Below are 25081 nucleotides of genomic sequence, written 5' to 3'. Positions count from 1 at the left end.
TTGTAACGGTTAGGGGAGGCTGCATCTCGTGCCTCTCCAAGGGATTCTTGTAAAATCTTATTCCTTTTGTTTAATGAAATATTTTTAATTATCGGAAAAAAAAAAAAAACACTTACACTATCTAAAACTCATTCATTGATATAGACACCTTAATCAAAATTTGGTTGAAGAACCCAACTCACCCCCTTGGGTTCAGCCACTAGGAAACAATTCTATCTCATCCAAGATAGAATGAGAATACCAATAGGTTATCAAAACTTCATTGAAATCTTTTATGGGAAACAAAACTAGAACCAAAAATCAACTTGTTCTGTTGCTAGGTGTATTTGGTTCAAGAGTGAATTGGGTGACTTGTGAGGACCAGATTTTGAGGTGAAAGCATAAACTTTATTGGATTAGGGAGTTGAAGAATCTGTGAGACAACGAAGCTGAAGAGGGAAAGACGTTTATAAAATCTAATCTGCATTAGTTCTTTAATATATCTGGAATTAAAAGGTTTTGGACCCAGTCGGTTGGAGGATCAAGGTTAAATTTTTTGACGGTTACAAAGGTGTAGTTACACAACTTTGGTTTCGTAATAGAAGAATTTAAAGCAAGGTTCAACGTATGGATACCATATCTCCAAATGCATATCGATTTTCAGATAGACAATACATAAAATAATGGGAAGTAGGGAAATTTTTGAAGTTTGAACCTTTGGCAGAAGATGTGGAAACCACATTAAGCTCTCGTGTCCATGTTCTGTGTTGACTTGATATTCATATCCAGGCACCATAGCAAGCAATAGCTCCTTGTCAAATTAAGGGAGTCTAATATCATGAATATCTATAACCAAACAATACCAACTGATGGCGTCTCAGTAGGTGTCTCTGGCTAGATGTAGCAGACTTGGATTAAACCCCGTTGCCCAGGGTTGGGGGGCTATGGGTTTGGTGGACGGGCCCACCCCCAGTTGTATAGCCAAATGAAGGGAAAATAAAAAGGGCAACTAGATCATAAAAGAACTGCTTTGGCCAAGCATAAAGAAACCATAACTCTAACCAATTTTAACTTGACAAGTTACAATGAATTTTCTTGTCAATCTTATAGCTGTAAAAGACGACATGATTTTTTTATCAGTATACAAAGAACGGGAATAGCAAACAACTGATGAAAATCCGGCAGAAGGATTTTACAATCAGCAGTAATATTATTCCAGAAATCCTAAACATATTACTCAATATAATATGCATACAAGACCAAAAGCATCACACTTCTACGGATATTTGTGTTTGTACAAGGAGATTTGCTCTAAAACTGCAACTAATTATGAACAGTGTCTCCGCTATACAGCCCCTGCAACCAAATACTTTATCTGTTAATCAAGAAACCTTCAAATCATAAATTATGTCATTTGACAAAGCAGAAAACCAATTTGAAAAGTGATTAAAGCTCTTATAGAAAAAGGGATAAAGGGAATTGGGGGACAAATTCTCACCTCAACTTCTGGCACCTGCACCACAAGATTCAAAGATACGTGATTCATCATAACATCAAGCGTGGTCAAAGGGCCGTCGCTGATGAATCATCAACTCCAAATTCATTAAACCTTTCTCCGCTTCCTTTTGTGGGGCTAATTTCTGGATAAATGTGGGGTTTGTTAGTTCTCCTCTGGGAGCCTGTGTGCCATGGCTCGAAGTCCAACAGGTTCAAACATCAGAACCTGCTTTCATTCCCTAACCTATTAATTTGACAAATCTTTCATTGGTGAACTCTCACGTGTCTGTTAGATGAAACCATGTTCCTTCAGCTCAGACACCTTTAGTGACCATCTTTTCAAACTGCTTTCATTAGATGACAAACAAACTGGTCTTCCATCAATTTCAGCAATGACCAGAGTTCAAATGTATCTCCATCAAATAAATTGCTATAGATGTTAAGCAAAAGGTTGATTTCCAATCACCAAAACACAACTCAAACTAGGCCCATTATCATGTCAAAGCTGCGATCAAACAACTCCAGCTATTGCAAATTTGAGAGCTCTATCAATATTGTGGCTTTGAGCAAAATATGAAAATGATCAAGCCATCTCAGCTGATCTGCATGACCCAAGATCTTGCTATCATCCCTTTCAGACCTCTAAATGGCAGTATCAACATAATAACCTACTTGGAAGCTGAACCATTAATCCCATTGCTATTTGACACCATCCTATTGAATTGATTCATTCACCCTTCTGAAAGTCGTTTGGATCACAGGTAGGTGCAGTGTTTCACGATCAAAGAAGAGCAAACAAAAATAGAATGAAACCCCACTGAGGAAAATCACTAAACAACTCCAGTATTGCCACTACTAAAACCAAAAAATAAACTCTACCATTGAAGGCCAGAACCCCACAATTACAATTCACTCTGATATTCCACTAAGTACACTGTTCCCCAGAGAAGGAAGCCCAAATGGAAACTTGAAACCCATTTCCATAAACATTTGCAAACGAAAGAATGGTCACCTGAAGGAAAGAAAATTTAAAGAATGAGATGCCCACCTCAAACAAAATCCTTGGACACAAAAAACAGACCATGCCAATTAATTGATATCTTTATATAGATTCACCAAAATTTAATGATAAGGCTAAGAATTTGGGCTCACCAAGTTTATTGGAAAAAAAAAAAAAAAAACAAGCCACATTAATAAAGCAATAAGGCTCCTTTCAAGTTGCTTCCTTAACAGAACCTGTAATACAAAATAAACAAAAAAAATAGAGATTCCAATTTTCTGAAGAATTAGAGATTCCAATTTTCTGAAGAATTAGAGTATGAGCAGATCTCTCCATTGAATGCTGAAAATGACATAATGATTTAAGCTAATACAGAGCATTTTAGTAGGCTAGTCAAAAATTTTGTTAGGCTAGCTTAACATAAAAGAATTTTAGCAATTCAAATATTTGGTTCCTACCAAAAGAATAACTTGTTTTAATAGGTTCACTTTTCTGGGAAGATTAACTGAATGTGTTTAGTTATGTTGAGAGGAGCCACTTGAAATGCAATTCTGCCTCATACTAATAGAGGGTAGCTATGTTATTATAAATGTTAATGGAAGAGCCAGAACCAACAGTTCTGCCTCTCTTACCACTTCTCTCTTCTTTTTCCTTTTCTTCTTTCTCCCTTATTCCCTTCTTTCTCTCAAACCAATCACAAGTTGGTATCAGAGCTCTCTTCAGACCTGGGACTGCTCACTGCAAGTATGTCACACACTGCTGAAATTGTGACCACCAACTGCTGAGGCCCAGACTCTCAGCATGCTGTACAGTGGGCACAAGCTCCTATCAATAGAAACGCTAGTTCTGGTAGCATATGCTTTTAGACAGTTTTGGTGTTTGTAATTTGAAGTGCTAAGAAGTTTTGCTCCTCTGTGTTCCTGCAACATTGACTGGTGATTGGTAGCTGATTCTTTCTAATGGTGAGTGGTCAGGAATTGAAGAATACTATTGGATATTATTTGGGGGTGGATAATGATAATCCAAAGATCCAGATTACAACTATGAAACTTGATGCCAGAGACTTGCTAGAGTGATCTCAGTTCACAACAACACATATAGAGGTTCTGGAAGAATACCCTAAGGAATGGAGAAGAAATCCCAATTTGATGATCTTAGATTCCCTAGATGGGAACAAGAAGGAACTTCATTAGGAAAATTAGGGAATAGTACAGATAATGAGTAGCCTCGGCTACCCCACTAGTATTTGAAATTTTCCAACTAACTTTTGACTTCTCAGCCTTACAACTGAACCCAAAAACAATGTCCCATGTCAGCCACTTGTTTCACTAGCTGGTCTACAAAACCATTTTTGCCACTCTTGGAATCCACTGAATTAATTACTGCATGTACTTGGATAGGCTTTTTAAACTTCTTGGTTTCATTTCTAAAGAACCAGGGAGTCTTTTCATTCTGCTTTAGCCAGCTTCTAACCACTTTGGAGTCACTTTCCACGACTAGCTTCCTCACTACCAATTCCACAGCTTTTTGTATCCCAAAAACCACTCTGCCTTTAGTTCAGCTGTAATGGAATCTCCCAATCCAATAGGGCCCAAATACAACCCCACCACAATCCCCTTGTCATTTCTTATCACCCCTCCAATTCCAGACACTCCCGGGTTACCAAAGCTACTTTCATCAAAGTTTAATTTCAGGAAGACAGAATCAGGGGGGTCCCAATTCCTTAAACCTTCTTCTTTGCTGATGTAGAGGATGCTACTGACGTCCAATTCCTGATTATGCCATCCACAGTAAAATCTAAGAATATTCCCAAAGATTTTACCCACGAGATCACCTTTATCATAATCTCTTCTATTAGCATTTCCTTGCACCTTTCTTCTCTTCAAAAATTCTCAGATTTCTTTCCACCCATAACACCCGCAGCATTGCTGCCTGTGTGCATCTCCATAGTGTTCTGCCTCTTCTTTTTGGCCATCTGAAAGTGGAGGATTCAAACAACCTCTCCAAGCTTACTGGGGCGTCTCACCTGCATCCAAAGAGAGAAAAGAACCAATCCCAAATACAGCTAGCAACAGGACAGGAGACAAAAATATGAAAAGCAGTTTCACCACTTGACTCACACAAACAGCACCAACTAGGTGAAAGGCACTAGCCAGGCCTCTTCCTCTGCATCAGATCACAGGTGTTGATTGCAGTATTGCACCATGGTAGACCTCCCAAATAAGGCAACACCAAACTTCTTGGACTGGGAAAGGTATCCCAGGTTGTACAGGAGAAGACAAGGTTTCAAAGAAAGAAGCACAACTGAAAGCTCTAGAGGGATGAGGAGTCCAGAGCTTAGTATCTTGTTTAGTAGTGTCAAAAAACACCCCTTCAAGCAGCTGAAGAGAAGACACCAAACCTAGCTCTGAATCCCACTCATTTCTGCAAAGAGCCAAATTCCAAGCAAAACCAAACTGGGAGAGAGAAGGGGTTATTAAATCAGCAACCAGTTTGACTTTAAGGGAGGAGAGGGAATAACTTGAGGGGAACAAGGTCTTTAAAGAAGAGTCACTGTGAGTATCGGAAAACAGCTCATTTGATCTGATTTGGAGTTGCCACCCATCAATCATGTGAAATGGAGGTGATGGGACCTTCCAGAATTACATTAAAAATCATTTCCATTTAATAGTGACTCCAAACCCAAGGCACCAGATAAACCAGTCTAGATAAGAGTTGTATGAGAGAGGGAAGGAGTTAGACACCCCTCTCCCATTTTTAACAGGTGGGGCCCTCATGGGGTTTCCGAGGCAAACACAAGCATAATCTCAAATACACAATCACAGCTACAGAATTCTTAATCGATACCAACAAACTTGTCTTCCTTATTATGGATGTTATTATATGCTTATTTATGTTTTATTTATTTATTTTATCTACTATTACCAATTGTTTATTTATCCTTACGAATACCACCACTTTTTCATTTCATTTTTTTAATTTATTTTACTATTTATCATCATTATTTATTATTACATATTTTTATTTGTTTTTTTCCATTTATTTGACTTACTATTTATTAATTTTATTCTACTATTTATTTTCTTTTCATCATTCTCTCCTTCCCACCTTTGCATTTTTATCATTATCATATTAATTATTCTTATTATTTTATTGCATTTATTTATATATTTTGTTTATTATTTCCTCTCTCACATTCTTTTCTTTTCTTCTTTTTTTACAAGAGAAAAACAGCCACTTGATTTCCAAAGCCGAAATTTGACTCCTAGAAGGATCTAATATCTCAGCCCCGGTAGCTAGGGAATGCTACACTATTATTCTTATTTTTTTGTATTGTTATATTTCTCATTTCACACAATTTATTATATTTTTTTAAATTTTTTTGGAATTTTTTTACCCCCTTTAGGAAACCAAAGGGGCTATAGGAACTCAATTTCTATTGCTCCTAGGATATTTCACAACACAACAATGACAAACTAGTCCATACAATTACTCAGTTTGAGTATATTTTTAAAGTTAGATAATAGAAATTAACTGAGATCACTGATAAGTAGATCAACTCAACAAGACACCCAATTATTCACTCAATCTACACTACCTATAGAGCTGGTTGAATTAAAACATCGAGCAAAGACTTTAGAATCAAGAAGCAAAACTGATATAGTGACAAACATCACAAAACAAACAAACTTGACATTTACCCATATTTATTTGATCCAATAACATAGATAAACAGAAAAACAAGTTGGAGTTGATTGCTTTTAATAAACAGATGATTGGTTTGTAGCTATCAACCTAGCCTTACCTCATATCTGAAACGAGCAACTTGCTGCCATGAGAAAGGGAAACCAAGGTGTGAATTAACGCCAATCTCGAATGTTGTGTGTTCATACTACACTACTTGAAGCTTAAACCCTTGACTCCAAGTTAGGAGAAAGAAAAGGATGAGGGGAGTAGCAAAATTTGAGTGTTGTCAGACCTAGATTTGTAGCAGTTGGGATTGTGATGCCGATTCTGTGAATAGGGGTGGAGAGTGAGAAAGAGAGATCAAAAGAGAACCCCCTATTTGGTAATGTTGTCAATTCATTCATCCTAATAAAATATCTTCTTGAAAGCAATTAAAACTATAAAATCATTATTTCTTATGTGGAAACTAAGAATTTAAAATCCTAGCATGGACCTGTTTGGGCTTGCCTCGAGGGACGTGGCACAAAGGCGGCTCATAGAAGTAGGATTGTAATATGTCACATTAGCTACTTGAAGTAATGTAATTGAGGAAAAAAGAGATTTTGGGTTTTATATGCTTGAAAATGTTTTATATGTTTGGTTTTATTTTTAAATTGTCATTTGAATATGCTTTACATGTTAAGTTTATGTATTTTAATTTTAGATAATAGGTTTTTTAAAATATAAGTTTATATTTTTGTTAATATTATGTTTTATAATTTTTTGATTTTTTGCATTTTATTGAATTTTTTGGCATTTTATTGATTTTTTTTACATTTTTTTATTTTTTAGTTTTTTTTTATTTTTGCGCCTTGCGCCTTGTGCCTCGGGTGCAAATTGACTCTTGCGCCTTGTGCTTTTAAAACACTGAGAGAGAGAGAGAGAGAGAGAGAGAGCAAAAGAGAGAGAAGAGTGATCAAAGGGGAAAAATGGGAAGATCGATGGAGGATAGAGAATATGGTGATGTGGGTTTAAATAACGAGAGAGAGAGAGAGAGGAAGAAAGAATGGTAGAGAATGAGAACAGAGAGTAGATCACCACATATGATCGTTACAGTGGCAGTCGAGAAAAACAATGGTAGCAAAATCGGGAAGAACATAAAGAAAAAAAATAGAGTTAAAGAAAGAGGGAGAGAGAGAGAGAGAGAAAGAGAGAGAGAGAATAAATGAGAGAAAAATGAGGGAGAGATCGGGGAAAGAGTTTTATATTTGTGAATTAGGTTTAATGCAAAACTTAGGTTGGGTTTTATAATAGGGTACAAGAGCAATTTCGTAATTTTAGGAAACTTTAGGAGCATTCCGATAATTTAGATAATTTTGGGGGTAGTTTTATCATTTGGGTTTAAGGTGTGAAATCGAGATATCCATTGAACGGTGGTGGAGATTTTAGGTTAAAGACATGAAGGGTGGAGATGGATTTAAGGCCTTGAAGGTGCATGATGGGTTTGGGTATGCAAGCCAATGAGATTGGTCTAAATGGAATATTTTTATATTAGTGGGCAAACAAGGGTATTTTGGCTGAAATTTGATAGGGTGGTTTTTAGGCATCATGGATCAACTAGAGGGGTCAAATCGCTCAACTGGGCCCAGATCAGGAAAATCTAGAGGGGTAGTGTTTCGGTTAGGGGTGGATTTGAGCTGAGCAAAACCGAATAGTACGAGGCTCGAGCTCAACTCGCCAAGGTACTACAAGGCTCGAGCTCAAGCTCAGCTCGAGTCAACAACTCGTAAGCTCGAGCTCGGCTCAGCACAAACTCAATGAGAAAAAAATGTTATATAAAAGTAAAAAATTATATGTAAAAATAATTTTTGTTTGATATTTAAAAAATAAAGAATGATAACATTTTTATTATATATATTATTTTCTATAATTTTATTTTATATATATATATATATATATATATATATATTCGAGCTCAGCTCGTTTATTAATCGAGTACAAGAATTTTCTGCCATGTTAGCACATTATGAATCATTAATTTCTCTGCTTTATAGAACATCAATTTTTTGCCATGTTAGCACATGAATTTTCCACCATGTTCAGCTTTGGAATTAGGTAGTTGTTTTTCTCTTGTAAAAAAACAAGAAAAGAAGAGAATGAGAGAGGAAATAGTAAATAAAATATATAAATAAATAAATAATAAGAGTAATAAATATGATAATAACAAAAATGCAAAGGTAGGAAAGAGAGAATGATGAAAATAAAATAAATAATAGAACAAAATTAATAAATAGTCTATCAGATAATTGGTTTAGTCAATGCCTTGAGTTTGGAGTCACTATTAAATGAAATTTGATTTTTAATGTAATTCCGGAGATCCCATCACCTCCATTTCACTTGTTTGATGGGTGGCAACTCCAAATCAGCCCAAGTGAGACACTTTTCAATGCTCACAATCATCTACCCACACATCTTCCCAAAAATTGATTTTATTACCTGAATTGAGATCAATCCTAACATGACTAAGAGCAGTGAAAGGAGTTTGTGAATCGCTTTCCATGGTGAGGCACTAGAAGCCCTACTAGATACTCCAACATCCCAACCATTCTTTGAGAACCCGTGTATGATAGTCACAATTTTTTTTAATCAGCAACACAACTGATTTCATTAATAAAAAACATGCATGAATACAACAAGAGGATGTGAAAAAAGAAAAAGCACAGCTATAGAAAGACTTGAAACACAGCTGCAGCAGTCCTAGGTTAGTTTGAGATCTGTTCAAGAGAAGAAAAGAAGAAAGAAGAAGAGAAGTAGAAGGAATGAGTGAAAGAGAGAGCAGAATGAATTGGTTCTGCCACCCCCTTCATTAGCTTTTATAGTACTTGAGAAAAAGAAGATACAATGACAAAAATACCCTTGTTAAATGTGATAGAGAGAAAAAAAGTACAGCAGTCTATAACAAAACAAACAAGGATGGGGAGCATATTTCTACACCTAACAAACATATAGAACCACCTAGCTATCCCTGTCTCCATCTCTACACTACACTCCCCCACAAGTTGGGAATAGATATTGAGCATTCCCAACTTGCGTAAATCTGTTTCCATCCTGACTTTAGAGACTACCTTGGTGAAGAGATCAGCAAACTGTATATCAAAGGCAATATATGGCAAGCACACTTCTTGGGAGGCTACTCTCTCCCTAATAAAGTATCGATCCACCTCAATGTGCTTCGTCCTATCATGTTGTATTGGGTTATGGGCAATATTAATAGAAGCTTGATTGTCACAAGTAAAGATCTGAGCTAGAGGTGTAAAGTGGGGCACGGCCCATGGGCAGCCCGCCCTAAAGGTGGGTCGTGCCGTGCTGTCCCATGGGCCGCCACAGGCCGTGTCGTCCTCCTAGGTGGAAATTTTGGGGGTCAGCCCGGCACGGCCCATGGCCCAGACCTAGGCGGGCCCGTGCCATGCCGTGCCGCGGGCCGGGCTGGCCCGTGGGCCAAGTCTTGGCCCAAGTCGGATCATGGACCGGGCCAAAGCTATTTTTGCTTATTTATTTAAAAAAATTGAAAAAAACTTAAAATTTTAATTTTATATGAATTTTGATGTATACAATTGCTTATATATACAATAATTAAATAAATTAGTATAATACAATTGAAAAAAAAATATTTTATTAATATATTATATACTATATATTATTATATAATTATAATTTATATAATATATTATATATTATATATAAATATATAAAATATATAAATATTATGTATATATATATATAAATAGTATATATGGGCCATGCCGGGCCAAGCCACAGGCTGGGCCGTGCCAACACGCGGGCCCCGGGCGGCATGGCCCCCTTGATCATGTTGTGTCGTGCCAACCCGTGGACTTCAAACCCCAGGCCCAGCACGGCACGGACCATCGTGTTGGGCCATTGAACTTCTACCACTTCATGAGCCATAGATATGTATCCTGCTTCAGCACTTGAACAAACTACTACATTTTGTTTCTTAGTTCGCCATGAAACCAGATTCGATGTACACCTCAATCTTCATATTACCATTATTCTTGAAGAGTATTACACAACCTAGACACCTCTTGAGATATGCTATGAACCACTCAACAGCCAACAAATGAGTGGTTCTTGGAGAGTGCATGTATTGACTAACAACACTGACAACATAAGAAATGTCAGGCCGAGTCAGACAAAGATATAGAAGTTTCCCTTCTATATCTTTGTCATCAAGAGGTTCACCTTCTTCTGCACTTATCTAATGATGCAATTCAATAGGAGTATCCGCAGGTTCAACTCCCAATTCCACTGTTTCCTCCAAAAGGTCAAGGGCATATTTCCTTTAAGAAATGAAAATACCATGTTTAGATCTAGCCACCTCAACTCCCAAAAAATATCGAAGATGACCCATATCTTTCACCTCAAACTCTTTGTGTAATTGCTTGAGAGAATTAATCTCGTCAACATCACTACTTGTTACCACAATATCATCTATATCTATATATATAGCAAGAGTATTAGAGAGGAACCACCCCTCTTGATGAAAAGTGTGTGGTCTGAGTGAACCTACATATACCCAAATTTCTCCAAGACAAATCTAAACCTGTCAAACCATGCTCTTGGAGATTGCTTTAAACCATACAATGCCTTCTTGAGTTTGCAAACTTTCTTGCCTGCATCTGCATCATAGAAACTAGGGGGCAACTCCATATACAACCCATAAATCACCATTGGGGAAAGTGTTCTTGACATCCATTTGAAACATGGGCCATGAAAAGTTTGCAGCCAGAGAAAACAGAACACGGGTAGTATTCATCTTAGCAACTAGTGCAAAGGTCTCAAAGTAATCAATGCCATAGGTTTGTGTGTACACCCCTTTGCAACAAAGCAGGCTTTATATTTTTCAACTGATCCATCTGCATTATGCTTCATAGTGAACACCCATTGTAGGAATCACTCCATACAGCAAGAGAGCTCTTAAGAAATCTTCATTCATTCATTAGCTTCAAAAGGAAGAGAATAAATCTATTTATAGAGTGACTTGTGTGGCCCGTACACTGTTCACCATAATTACAAAAAGTGCCACTCTTTGTCTTGTGCATCAAGAAACACAATATTCTATCTACTAATGCAAATAAACTGAAAATTGAAAGGCAAGCACTACTAAGCTAGAGGAACAAGATGTTATAGCCCAGGCCCCACACATGACTAGTTAAAATGACGAAAATACCCATACTGTCCAAATATACAAAAAATACAAAAAAATTTAAGAAAATTCCATATTTGATTCTCCAGCTCCTGCATTACCTACTCTGGTACCAACTTGAAACACAGCTGCAGTTGTCCTAGGTTAGTATGAGATCTGTTCAAGAGAAGAACAGAAGAAGAAAGAAGAAGAGAAGTAGAAGAAGAGAGGGAAAGGAGAAGGAATGAGAGAAAGAGAGAGCAGAATGAATTGGTTCTAACACCCCCTTCATTGGCTTTTATATTACTTCAGAAAAAGAAGATACAATGACAAAAGTACCCCTATCGACTGTGACAGAGAAAAAAAGTACAGCAGTCTGAAACAAAACAAGTAAGGATGGGGAGCATATTTCTGCACCTAACAAACATATAGAACCAACAAGGTATCCCTGTCTACATCTCTACAGAAAGCTGACTCTACCCAAATATTACATTTGAATTCTTATACCCCTTGCTTAGCTAGACCACCTGCCAAACTATATGCAGTTCTTCTTACCCACTTAACTCTGACTTTCATGTCCTTTGATAACCATGTAAATTGCCTGAAACCATTCCTAAAGTGCCATGTCACCCCCTCCCCTTTCTTCAGCCATTTCACAACAGTTCTCAAATAGCCCTCAATGACTAGACTATAAATACTCCCTTGACCTCGTATACTGCAACTAATAGTTCTTTTCTTGCCACATCGCCCTGTTCAGCAGGCCGAGTATAAGGCTATAATGTTTCCTTCCTCATCCCTAATTACCCCCCTAGTCGGAACCTAGACGGTCAACCAAGAAAAAGTCAAGAAGCGGGTTTGTCTCAGGTGGGTAAGATGGAGCGGGTGATGGACATCCAAACCCGGCAGAAAGATTCGTCCTCATACCGAGACCAGTTGGGTCTAGGTAAAAATGCTGGGAGGAGACTAAAAGCTGTGAGCCAACCCCGTATTCCTGTTCGGGACTCAACTCGAGATAGACTGACTCTGTCTAGACCTGGGTGGTTGAACCTCTCTCTAAACCAAGTGAAGGGCGCCTTCCGACTTCTTTTTGGCCAGAACACCAGGGCGGCAGCAGCGGTGGAAAAAAATATCAGGGCCATGGTTCAAAGTATCAATACGATATGCCCCGTATCGAGCATATCGTATCGTATCTTTTGAAAAAGATACGGCCCAAAACGCCTGTTTCCAGGTGTTTCGGACCCTCAACTTTTTTTAATATAAAAAGCATCTTATAAGCTTCCCAAAAAACCAAACTTTGAAAAAAAACTAAAAAGTGTGTATCGGTTGTTTCTAAGTACCGATACAATACGGCCGAAATGCGTATCGTATCGATACTTTGAACCTTGATCAGGGCTGGTGACGAGAAGAGCTCCCACACAAACTGGCCTTCATCTCCGCCTGTAAATGGACAGATGGAGATGAGGGAGACGGAGGAGTTTCCTCTCATGCAGCTAGAGGATGATTGTAGTATGGAGGTGACCCCGATAGCTGTAGTCAACAACGAGAAAGACTTCCCCCTTCAAGAGGGCACAATTCCTATAGTATCTATCTCGTGCGATAGTCTGAAAAGTAATCAAGAGATGACAGCTCCTGAAGGCATTGTCTCCCAAGGAAAGAGCAAAGGGAAAAGGAAGGAGTCAACAATCCAAGGAGGTAAGTCGATGAATAGTACCTCTTCTTCCTCCTCTTGGGTCACTTTAAACTGTTGGGACTGGGTGGTTTTCTAGGAGTTTCAATAGAAGGTTTAGAGGATGAAACAATAAAATATCTAGAAGGGGTGGAGCAGAGAATTCTCATGGAAAGAGGGAAGCTTGCAGCCAAGAAAAGTGGGAATTCCTCAAAAAAGAGTAGGGAAATAATGAGGCTTATGTGCGGCTTGAACGACAGGGCTGGGAATAGTGAGGGGTGTCGAGGGGAAATAAGTAGAGAGGAGAAGTAGGAGTGAGCAGGAGGTTTCTTTTACCTGTTTTTATCATTATCGAGATGAAATTTCTTTCGTGGAATGTCAGAGGGTTGCGGTCAGGAAGGAGAATGGTGATTTGCGATGCTCTCAAGAGGTCCAATTCACAGTGTGTTCTGTTACAAGAGACAGAATTAGAGTGTGTAGATGCAGCAGTAATCCGGAGTATTTGGAGAGGTGGGCAGGTTAAAGCCAGCTGTAGGTAGCTCCGGAGGTCTAGTAACTCTCTGGGATCCTCAGTTTGCTAAGTTGGTGTCTTGCAAAACTGGTGCGTTTTCAATTTCTGTTGTTTTGGAGCTTGGTGGGGGGCAGTTATGCCAAGTGATTAATGTATACAGGCCGACAGATTCGAACATAAGACCTACTTTCTGGGAGGAGTTAGCTGAGTTGAGAGGCACTCTTACTTGTCTTTGGGTTATTGGGGGAGATTTCAATGTGACTCTTTCTCAATACATGAAAAAAATTCAGTAACCAGAAGAACAAGATCCATGAATATGTTTGCAGATTTCGCTAATTCTTTTCACTTGATGGATATTCCTTTAGTGGGAGAAAAGCATACCTGGACAAACAACGAAGAAAATCCTACTTTGGTAAGGTTGGATCGTTTTCTTGTGTCCTCAGATTGGGAAGAAATTTTCCTGGATTTTATACAAGTTGCACTGCCCAAACCTCTATCTGATCATATCCCAATCCAGCTGGTTTGCAGTGGGAGAGAGAGAATTAAGATTTAAGACTCCTTTTAAACTTGAAAATGCATGGTTCCAAGATGAGGGTTTCATTCCTATGATGAAAGCGGTCTTCAGTGGTGTGGATGTGGAAGGAACCAGCTCTTTTGGTCTTGCAAAGAAGCTGGCAGCAGTCAAGGAAAGGGCTAAGGTTTGGAAGGTGGAAAACAGTTATGGTCTCGGAAACTGAGAAGAGAGCTTGCCTCAACACAATTGAGCAGATTGATAGGGCTGAAGAGGTAGGACCAGTATCGGAAGCCCTGAGAGGAGGAAGTCAAGGCTGCTATTAGTATCAGAAACTGGTCTAGAAGACCCTTTCCAGTAGATCTTCCCTTCAAGTACCTGAATGATGATCAAAAACAGTGGTTGGATAGACCCTTCACAGAGGAGGAAGTCAAGACTGCTATTAGTATGTTGGAGAATGAGAAATCTTTGGGTCCTGATGGACTGACAAATCTCTTCTACACTAGCTGCTAGGAGTTTGTTAAGCAAGATGTGATGAATGTTTTTCAGGGCTTTTATGAGAATACTTCTCTACAAAGGAGCCTGAATGCCACCTTTATTATCTAATTCCAAAGATAGATGGGGCTACAAATATAAAAGATTTCAGACCTATAAGCCGAATAGCTTCTACAAAATCTTGGCAAAAGTATTGGCTGAGAGAATGAAAAGAGTTATGAGTAGTGTGATTTCAAGCAATCTAAGTGCTTTTGTGCCTGGAAGGTAGATGCTTGACTCAGTCCTTATTGCCAATGAACTTATTGATTCAAGAAGAAGAGATGACTCCACTGGCCTGATTTGTAAATTAGATATTGAGAAAGCTTATGATCATGTAAACTGGAGGTGTCTGGACTTAGTGTTGGAAAAGATGAGTTTTGATCAAAAATGGAGAAATTGGATCAAAGCCTGCATTTCTTCCCCCAGATTCTCAATCCTGGTAAATGGCTAGACTGCAGGTTTTATTGAAAGTTCTAGAAGGCTAAGACAGGGCGATCCCCTTTCCCCTCTCCTCTTCATTTGCCTCATGGAAATTCTTACCCAATTTGTCAGAAGGGCCGCTAAGGCTGGGCTTTGGGAGGGCTTTGGAATTGCTACGGGTGAGGAAAAAGTTAACATACTCCAGTTTGCAGACAACACACTTTGTTTTCTTGATGCTGTTCATGAGCAATTAGAGGTGTTACTTGGAATACTATGTTGATTTGAAGTGACTTCAGGTCTAAAGGTCAATTTAAGTAAAAGCATGATTAGTCCAGTGGGTCAAGCTGCAAACTTGGAGGACTGTGCTAGAGTGTTGGCATGTAAGGTAGGTCCCCTTCCTGTTAAGTATTTGGGCCTCCCTTTGGGGGCAAAATGTACTTCGGCTACACTATGGGACCCTATGATTGATAGGCTAGAGAAAAAGCTTTCTTCATGGAAAGCTAAATATCTATCAGTGAGGGGGGGGAGTGACTCTGATTAAAAGCACACTATCTAATCTACCCACTTATTTTCTTTCCCTCTTCCCACTCCCAGCTAAGACTGCTTAAAAGATTGAAAGTCTTCAAAGAAACTTCCTCTGGAAAGGTTGGGAAGATGAAAAGAAAATCCACCTCATTAAGTGGGATCAAGTTTGTCTTCCTATGGAAGAAGGGGGACTGGGAATCCGGAAATTGAAAGTGTTCAATACAGCCCTCCTTAGCAAGTGGATATAGAGATTTGGTACTGAAAGAAACACTTGGTGGAGAAGCCTCATTGCAGCTAGGTTTGGTGTGAATTGGGGGGATTGGTACCTCAAGATCCCCTCCCAAATTGGGGCTGCTCTGTTTGGAAAGGCATAATGAAGTGTCTTCCCTATTTTTATGAAGGGGTGAATCTTAAGATAGGGAGAGGGGGCAGGGTAAAATTCTGGAAAGACCCATGGTGTTTGATCAGTTCCTTGGCGGAAACTTTCCCTCTTCTCTTTCAATGTGCATCCAACCAAGAGGTATTTGTGGCTGATTCTTACACTTTAAATGAAGACTCTATAATTTGGGCGCCTCTTTTCAGAAGAGATCTGTTTGATTGGGAGTTAGGTGAAGTAGTGGAGTTACTGAATCTGTTATAGAGACAGGAAATTGTCTGTAGCAAGGAAGATGAGTGGCTTTGGAAATGGAATAGTGACGGATGCTTCACATTAGATCTTTAGCCTCTAAGTTAAGCAGATCTGGTAGTTCAGATTTCCCCTGGCAGAAGGTTTGGAATCCTATCTCCCCACCAAAAGTGAATTTCCTGGTCTGGGCAATGAGTTTGGACAAGTGTCTGACAAGGTCAAACTTGGAGAGAAGGGGATTGCAGATTCAGGATCAGTCCTGTGGTCTCTGTGGTCTTGTACCTGAAACCACAGACCATCTAAGTCTCCACTGTACTGTTACCTCTAAGATATGGGATCATTTTTTCAAGGCTGCAGGGCTGAGTTGGGTAATACCAAAGTTGGTTAAGGAGTTTCTGTGCTGCTGGAATGTTCAAGGTCTGAAGAAGAAAGGAAAGATTGTGTGGAAAGCTGATCCTGCTACTGTCCTTTGGTCCATCTGGGCTGAAAAAAAACAATAGGATTTTCTGTAACAAAGTGAAGAATTCAGAGGGGCTTATTCACCTTGCTGTTTGCAAATTGATCTCTTGGGTCTCTGTGAATGCTGAGTTTAAGAATCTGAATGTTTCTGAATTGTTGAGAACACACTCCATCTGGAGTCTGTAATCTGTAAGCTGTTCAGTTCTCCCAGCCAAGCTTAGTGTGGCTTGGAAGCTGATGTAATATTTGCATGTTGTTTCTAATAAAGCTTTAGTTTACCTTTCAAAAAAAAACATATACAGCTGAAACAAATTGCCAGTATGTCATTTATTACATTCTGTGAAAACCATTCACTTCCAACAGAACTTGAAAACATTTAACAACATTTGAACCAGAAACTTGTTCGTCTGGTCAGAACCAAAGGAAAAAAGAGAAGTTTAAAATCCAACAAAGCTTTCCCAAGTTCATCTTGCCCTCAGTTCTCTATCAACTAAATGTTTTAGTATCCAAATTAAACTCTCTCACTCCAATAAATGTTTAAATTAAACTCCTGCAAAAGAAGATGAAACAAGTACTGGGAGTGACAGACATCAGGCTACCCTGGACAGAATAGGAACTATCAACTTCATGGACCAAAAGTTGGATTCGAATTTCTAAAGCTTTTGCAATTGAACAAGCTAGAAAATAACTTGCCTGAATGTGTGGCTTAAATAATTTGGGGAAGAAATGCAAAATCCACGTCCCTCTGAATTCTAGTCCTCCAATCAAGACACAGGAATGGGATACTGGTCCAGCAACTTCTGAACTTTGCATAAACCAATTGTTATCTTTTTTGGGGCATGTATTGCTACATTTATGTATGTGTTTCTTTGTTGGGGTAAGAATCTAATTGTACCTTCACGTATGAAATGCTGCATCATCCATCAGGTATGAAGCTGGAACCAACGATACTTATTTGTCAAACACCTCATTAGATTCCCATGAATATGGAAACAACGAGAAGAGAAGTCAACTATCTCTACAAGCAGAATCTTCCCTAGAATGCCAACAGATTTCCTGATCCAAGTAAACATAGTTTAAAAAAAATGAGATTGATTCCCCAATGAAATTGATTCTTTAAGCACAAGAATCAAACTAAGAAATAACATTCTGCACAATACATTAGACCAAGAAAGACACAAGTAAGGCTGTCAAAGGCCAGGTCAAGGTAACCTTGGTCCCAACCTCATAAGAAAACACCCAGACCCTTTATGGTCTGTAAGCAATAGATGCAAAACCAACCATGTCATTAATTGGGCTTAGTGGATATGACCCTATAAGACCCAATTTTAACTTTTAACTGACAAGCTTTTAGTCTGGTAATTTGACTACAAATCTGCCAATTTTCTTGTATCTTATATGTCATCAATAAAATACAAATTTAGACACTTTATACGAAATTATTATAGATAAACCATAATAAAGCATACATAAAATGTTTAAAGGTATCCTTTCATGTGATAACAGACATGCCTGTTTCATGTTGTATTAATAATGGACAGAAAAGATAAAAGATCTGTTTTATATAGTAATGGATATGTATATATATTTACATCAGTACAGGTCATAATTGGGTCAGAAAAGGTAAACCCAATTTCAAGCCTATTATGGTCAGAATTCAAAATACAGGCCCAGAGTTAACATTATTAATAATCAGGACTAAAATAAAATCCAGACCCTATGTAATAAATATGACTGGATCAGTGTGGATCTGTTGAGCTTACCAAAACAACTGACAGTCCTAGACACCTTAAGGCACACTAATTGGTAAAGCTCAAATTTTGGACATGCTGTGTGAAATTGCTATAGATAAACCATGAGAATGATATACAAAATGTTGGGAGGTATCTTTATCATGTGCTAATATACATATATATACACAAGCAGAAAGGTGCATGAGTTGCATGAGGTATATAGTGAACACAAAAGATAAGAGGTCTGCTTTATATAGTAATAGATTTTCTGCATGCATTCTCCTGTAAATGGGGTATCTGCTTTAATAGTAATAGATATGCATGTGTATTTACATAATGAGTTCAGGTCTTAATCGGGTTGGAACAAGTAAATCCAACTCTCCTGTACACGGGGTATCTGCTTTAATAGTAATAGATATGTATGTATATTTACAAAATTACTTCAGGTCTTAATTGGGTTGGAACAAGTAAAGCCAATTCTGAGCCTTTTGTAATTGGAACTCAAAATGCAGACACAAAATTCACCTTATTAATAAGTGGGGAAAAAACACGGACCAAGACCCTATGAAATAGGGTTGGATCATATCTGGTCTATTGGGTTGACAGACCATTGACAGCCCTACACACAAGGCATCCTACTTGGTGGTTGTTTTTTTTTTTTCAGTACCATAATTGGTGAAGTTCAATGCACAAAAAGCATCCATATTTGTTAGGGGTGTCCACGGTTCGGTTAACCGAACCATGGGTATATTTTGAAAACCGAACCGGTAGTACTGGTTTTTTCATTCCTCCAAACTGAAACTGAACCGATACCACTGGTTAACCGGTCCGCCAGTTTCGGTTCTTGACCGGTTCAGTTCTTCGGTTTTTTATATTTATAATATATATTATATAAATATATGTATAATATTATATTATAAATAATAAATGATATATAATATATTATAAATATTTTAAAAATATATAATATATAATATACTTATGAATAGATTATTATAAATAAATTATAAGTATATATTTATATATATAATGAACATATATTTATATATAATATATAGAAAATATGTGACATATATTAAAAATATATATAAAATATACATATAAATATATATACCAGTTGGTTCGGTTAACCACCGGTTTTTTTGTAGGTTAACCAAAAACTGAACCGGTCCTTCGGTTTTTCAAAAAATCCAAACCGATCGGTTCGGTTAACTGCATTTTGCGGTTTGGTTTTCTCGGTTCGGTTCAGTTTTTCGGTTTTCATGGATACCCCTAATATTTGTAAAATACTGTGACAAATGCTACTAATAGTAAAATATTGTGCAGGTGAGAGACAGACCATGTGGCATATGCTATCCAAAAGTTGAAGAGCTTCATCCCATTTGTTAACCTTGATGAGACCTTTGATAAGGTAAAGAAAGACAGTTAGCTCTGGAATGTAGCCTCTCCTGGCCATGTCTCCATATAATTCGAAAGCTTTCTCAACCTTACATGCCATGGAGAGGCTCTCAATCAAAGTAGAATAAATATTTTTGTCAGCAGCAGATAAGACTGAAGATGTCAAAATCTCCCTATGCAACTCCAATGCCACATCCAGCCTTCCAGCCTTACAAAAACTATCAATCAGAATTCTGTAAGTTGGAACAATTGGCACATTATCATATTCCACAATCTCATCTAGGAGGTCAAGGGAGATAAGAAACTCTCTGCTGAAACCTTCAATGACTTTATGATATCCCAGCACATATCTTGGCCAATAAGTCTGTTTCATCTCCTCAAGAAGTTTGTGAGATTCATCCAGAAGGCCAGCTGCACAACAGTGGTTTATCAGCACCCTGTAAGTGATAAAATTTGGAGCACAACCATTTATATTCATTTGTCTTAAGAGTTCAAGGCACATATCAATTTTACCAACTTTTCCCAAACCATCTATCATCGCAGTATAAGTAACAACATTTGGATGACAACCCTTCTCTTCCATCAACATCAAAAGCTTATAAGCTTCATCAGTCTTTCCTACTTTACAGAGTCCATCAATCATCTCTGTGTAGGTAACCACATTTGGGGGACAATTATTTTCTAGCATCTTAGATAAGACTTTGAGAGCAAGATCAAGTCTTTTATCCTTAAACAACCTATCAATCAAAGAATTGTATGTATACACACTTGGATTATACCCATGTTCAGACATCTTTGTAAAAACTTCTTGAGCTTCATCTAGTTTCCCAACCTTGCAAAAGCCATCAATAAGAGCATCATATACAATTTGGTTTGGCTCACAACCCACCACTGACATTGCATCTAGTAATTCACTAGCCTCATGTACCTTGTGAGCTTTGCACAAACCATCTATCAAAGCTCCATAGGTAAAAACATTTGGCTCAGTGAGATTACTACCGTCTCCTTTAAAATACATATCAACATCTTGGGTATTCAAATTTCCTCTTATTCTGGAATAAATCTGACAAGCCTTCTCAATATCTCCAACCTTACAGTGACCATCAATTAAAACTGTGTATGTAACAACATTTGGAGTGCAACCCTCTGATAGCATCCTCTCAAATAGCTCATTTGCATTGGATACCCTTTTTGCTTTAAGATAAGAATGTATAAGAGCAGTATAAGTTACCACGTTGGGAGCACAGCCAACACTTACCATTTCATCAAACCATTTTTGAGATTGTTCAATAAGACCAGCTTTACAGAAACTGTCAATTAAAATTGTGTAAGTAAAGACATCAGGGACAACCTTATTCTGTCTCATTTCTTGAAATAAAAGGAAGGCCTTCTCAAATTTGGATGCCTGGCAGAGAAAATCAATCACCTTTGAGTAAGTACTAGTGTCAGGTACGAAGCCCTTAGTCATCATTTCACGGATAACTGAAAATGCCTTATCAAATTTTCCAAACCCACAAAGACACCGAGCAAAATGGCCAACATTTATCTTATTTAATACTATCCCTGCATCAAGCATTTCAGCATACACTTTTTCAGCTAGTTCCAACATCTCTGACATAGGTAGTTCCTCATTTCCACAAATACCACCAATTAAGATATTGTAAACCACATAACCTGGCTGGAAATGACAATCTACCATCTTCTTGAGCAACTTATACGCATAAGCATAATCTCCTGATCTGCAATAAGCATGAACAAGAGAATTAAATATCGAACGACTTGGATAACAAGCCTCTGTAATCATCATACTAAGAATTCTCTTACACCTACCCAGCTGTCCTTTTCTCAAACACCCAGTGAGCAAAGTTCTGTAAGTTATCACATTTGGAATACAAGAATTGGACCTCATTCGATGCAATAAGTCCATAGCTTCCTCAAAAAGGGAAGCTGCACATAACCCACTAATCATATTTGTGTAGATAATAGTATCAGGTACAAATTCTTCTTTTTCAATGATCCCAAGAGCTTCTCTCCACCTACCTGCTTTGCAGAGCTGATGAGCAAAGCAACCTAGGGTGAACAAATCCATATTAAAACCTAAGTCAGACATCTCCCTATAAAGTAGACAAGCACTATCTAATCGATCTGCCTTGAGCAGGACCTGGACTAGAGCATTATACGTAGACTTTGATGGTTTATAACCAAAATCCTTAAGCCTCCCGAGCTCCTCCAGTGCTGCATTCCAAAACCCATTTCTGCAGCACTTTCTGATCAAAACATTCAGCAAGTTCCCAAGGGTTTCTTTGTCATCATCTCTGATTTCTCGCAGAAAACGTTCTGGGACCCTACTATTCTTATCAAACCTGAATGTATCCAGCAGGGCATTGTAAACTGACATAGAATGACTATAGCCAATCTGGCGACCAGCCCAGATGAAAAACTTAACACCCAAGTCAGGACTATTTACAAGCCTCAACACCTCAATAACCAAAGAATTATTCAATTTTCCCCGGAATTGCCTAAGAAATCTATGGGTTTTGTCTCCTAGGTTATCCCCATTATTGTTGATCTCCCTTGATATCATTATGGCCTCATCAGAGAACTTACCCGAATCTAAACTCTTCCTCGATGCATCACACTCCAAAACTGTATCATGCAAAAAGGCAAAATCTTCCGTAGAAACTGATGTTTCTTCCCTAGGCTTCTCCTGAGCCAAATAAAGTCCATTGTCCGGAAGTGAGAAATTAGGATCAGTCAGTCCATCAAGGTCATCTTGTGAAGAGCTACTGATGCCTCTACTACTGCTGTTAAGGAAATTTACGCGGGAATTATTAAATGAAGGGAGACAGGATACCATCAAAAACTTTGGCCGGAGACTAGAGTCGGATTTGAGAGAGGCAACAGTGGAGAGTGAGTGGGATAAAATAATCTTCACCCCTCGCCAGCTCATGCTTCCTCTACTGCAAAAACGCCGAGGTGCTTGGCTTGCTGCACTTCCTAGGGTTTTCCTCGAGAAATAGAAATCTGCAAATGAACAGAAGGATTTGAAATTGAAGTTTGGCGGGGCTTGGGTGTATCGAAGAATGGGAGCGCCATTGGACGATGGGGAAGCGAAGACCTGTTTAGGGTTAGGGGTTCATTCATTACATCGTCGTCTTCTATATTTCTTATCTTATATCTTTCCCATTTGTAAAATCAACACACCCTGATTTCATATTTCCAAGATTTACCCTGGTTGAAATCGTCACCACATCTTGATTTTATATTTCTTACACTTATTGAATACGCCCCTCACATGCCCTCATTTTAAATAAGCGTAGGTTCCTTTTGAATATGCTGTGTGTGCCCTTTGTTAATTAGACCAGCAGAAAATTTTTGCATTTTTTGGACACTTGGCAAAGATAAAGTACAGAATGTTGCTCTGGTTTTGGTTCAATGGCAGTAAAAAGACAGGCAATGCCCAAAATAATTAAACGAATTTGGTTTGTTATAAAGAAACCCTTTATTGTTAGTTTTATTTTTTATAGATCAAGTTTATAACATATTACCATTCTATGAATTGGAAAAGAAGAAAATATAATCCACTAAAACTTATGAACAATAGCACTAAACCATGGTAAATTCATGAATAGTGTACCAATACCATCCATCCTTTCTAAATGCAGCATCTAGGGCTCATTCTTGACACTGCAAATCTCTGATATAATAATCCAAAATCAGCATATCAAAAACATAATTCTAAAAATGAGGTCATTAGTAGAATTTATCTCAATCAACATGGTTGCCCCTTCTTGAAATCATTGCTCACATTGCTAAGCTCATAATGGATCCTTTTGGGAATTACTTTGTCCATAAGTTTTTTCAAGCTTGTGATGAGGATCAAAACATGCAAATACTCCATGTAATTACTAGAAAAACTACAGATCATGTTAGAATTTCTTGTGACATGCATGGATCAGTTCATCATTTTCTTGTCTTATTATTTTTTAGGTTTTTTTTTTCCCAATATCTTTTAAAATGCACTGAGGTTTTCTCCAAAAACAAAATTTGGGTGATGTAGAAACTGATTAAAACCCTTAAGACTCTAGAACAAGTTCGTACCTCTAATTTTATCCATATATTATAATTCAATAAAGATTTATGATCTCTTGAATGATAACCTATCCCCATTTATCTATCTAGATTTCCATATAATTATTGAGATCATTGGTCACATTGTTACGCTTCTTGAAGTCTGTGATGAGGACTAGAAAATCCAGATACTCCATGCAAACACTAGAAAAACTAGAGACCTTGTTAGAATTTCTTGTGACATGCATGGGTCGGTTCATCTTTTCCTGCCTTGTTATGTTTCTAGTTTATTTTACCAATAAAGATTTATGGCTTGGTTTTAATTTTATTTGTATATTATAATTCAATAAAGATTTTTGATCCCTTGAATGATAGCCTATCCATGGTTCAAATATCCCATGCATCACACGGGCCATTCTACTAGTTTTTAGTAAAAGGAAGCGTTAAATAATTAAAGAACCAAAAAATCTTCCCCACCGTTAGTGTGCCATTACTGTTTGGGTTATGGTTAACCCGGCCTCAGGTGCCACATGTCACCTACGCGGCCATCTTATCTCTTTGGCCACGTCGGCGCCACGCAAGATGGATAAGCGCGACCAAAAAAAAGGAACCCTATTCGAATAAGGACAACTCCGCTGAGGATTAGGACTTATCCCAAAAACCTCGATGGACAACCTCATCCCAACAACCTTGAAGCCTCCCCCCGCTCAAGGTAAAGGACTTTTGACTCTTCAACCTTATACTGTTATTTAGCTTCTACGCAGACCAGCATTCTCTCAACTGCTCAGCCCAACCTCCCATTGTTCTATACTAACTTGAGAGTTGGAGTACCTACCCGAGGAACAACTCATCAGGCCTCTGACTACTTTCTTGTTTTAGTTCTTGGTGCGCGGCTTTGTCCTTCCACCTTGGCTTTGCTAGTTGGCAAGATTATCTAACTGTGATCTTGGTTCGGGACACCTCGGATCGGACAGCATCAGATTGGTGTCGTTTGTGGGAAATGCACAAAAAGCCATTCCTAATTCTCTTTCCGCACAATCAAGAAACATGCCAAGAAACACATCCAACCGCTCAACAAGCCAATCCCCATCTCGAGGATCCCATTCTTACCACAGCCCTCCACCGCACGAGTCTTAGCAGCAGCCTCAACCGTAGACCAATGGTCGACCCCGCACAGTTCCAAGTAATGATGCAAACGCTGGGACAAACAACAGACAACACAACCTCCTCAGACCGTCCCCCTCCCGTCCATATGCTTAACATGGCCAATCCTCGCCCCTAAG

General features: G+C 38.3%; 1 protein-coding gene across 4 annotated transcripts; it reads right to left on the bottom strand.

The window, feature by feature from the left end:
• Window positions 1-1059: 1059 nt before the first annotated feature.
• On the bottom strand, window positions 1060-22932 carry LOC148852587 (Tetratricopeptide repeat (TPR)-like superfamily protein). Of its 4 annotated transcripts, none has more exons than XM_088942528.1 (6): window positions 19669-22932; window positions 17492-17652; window positions 17290-17401; window positions 2629-2712; window positions 1478-2488; window positions 1060-1335 (listed from the first exon to the last, which is right to left on the bottom strand). In XM_088942528.1, exons 1-2 carry the CDS (start codon window positions 22675-22677, stop codon window positions 17605-17607), a joined length of 3057 nt encoding a protein of 1018 aa, XP_088798654.1. In that variant the 5' UTR covers window positions 22678-22932; the 3' UTR covers window positions 1060-1335; window positions 1478-2488; window positions 2629-2712; window positions 17290-17401; window positions 17492-17604. The 4 variants fall into 4 exon arrangements, with proteins under 4 accessions (XP_088798654.1, XP_088798652.1, XP_088798653.1 ...); XM_088942526.1 differs by having other exon boundaries at window positions 17290-17396; XM_088942527.1 differs by lacking the exon at window positions 2629-2712.
• Between the last annotated feature and the right edge of the window lie 2149 nt (window positions 22933-25081).

Source organism: Nelumbo lutea, chromosome 5, assembly GCF_056320005.1.
Source record: "Nelumbo lutea isolate HS-2025 chromosome 5, American lotus-T2T, whole genome shotgun sequence".
NCBI lineage: Eukaryota > Viridiplantae > Streptophyta > Magnoliopsida > Proteales > Nelumbonaceae > Nelumbo > Nelumbo lutea.
Note: the sequence above shows the minus strand (reverse complement) of the source record. Positions and strands in the feature narration are given on the sequence as shown.

Excerpts from the sequence above, each read along its gene's own strand:
- LOC148852587 (XM_088942528.1), bottom strand. The coding sequence starts at position 22,677 with ATGAGCTGGCGAGGGGTGAAGATTATTTTATCCCACTCACTCTCCACT. Across the intron at positions 17,653-19,668 it reads TGGATAGCATATGCCACATG|GAAATCTGTTGGCATTCTAG; the intron begins GTCTGTCTCTCA and ends TACTTGGATCAG.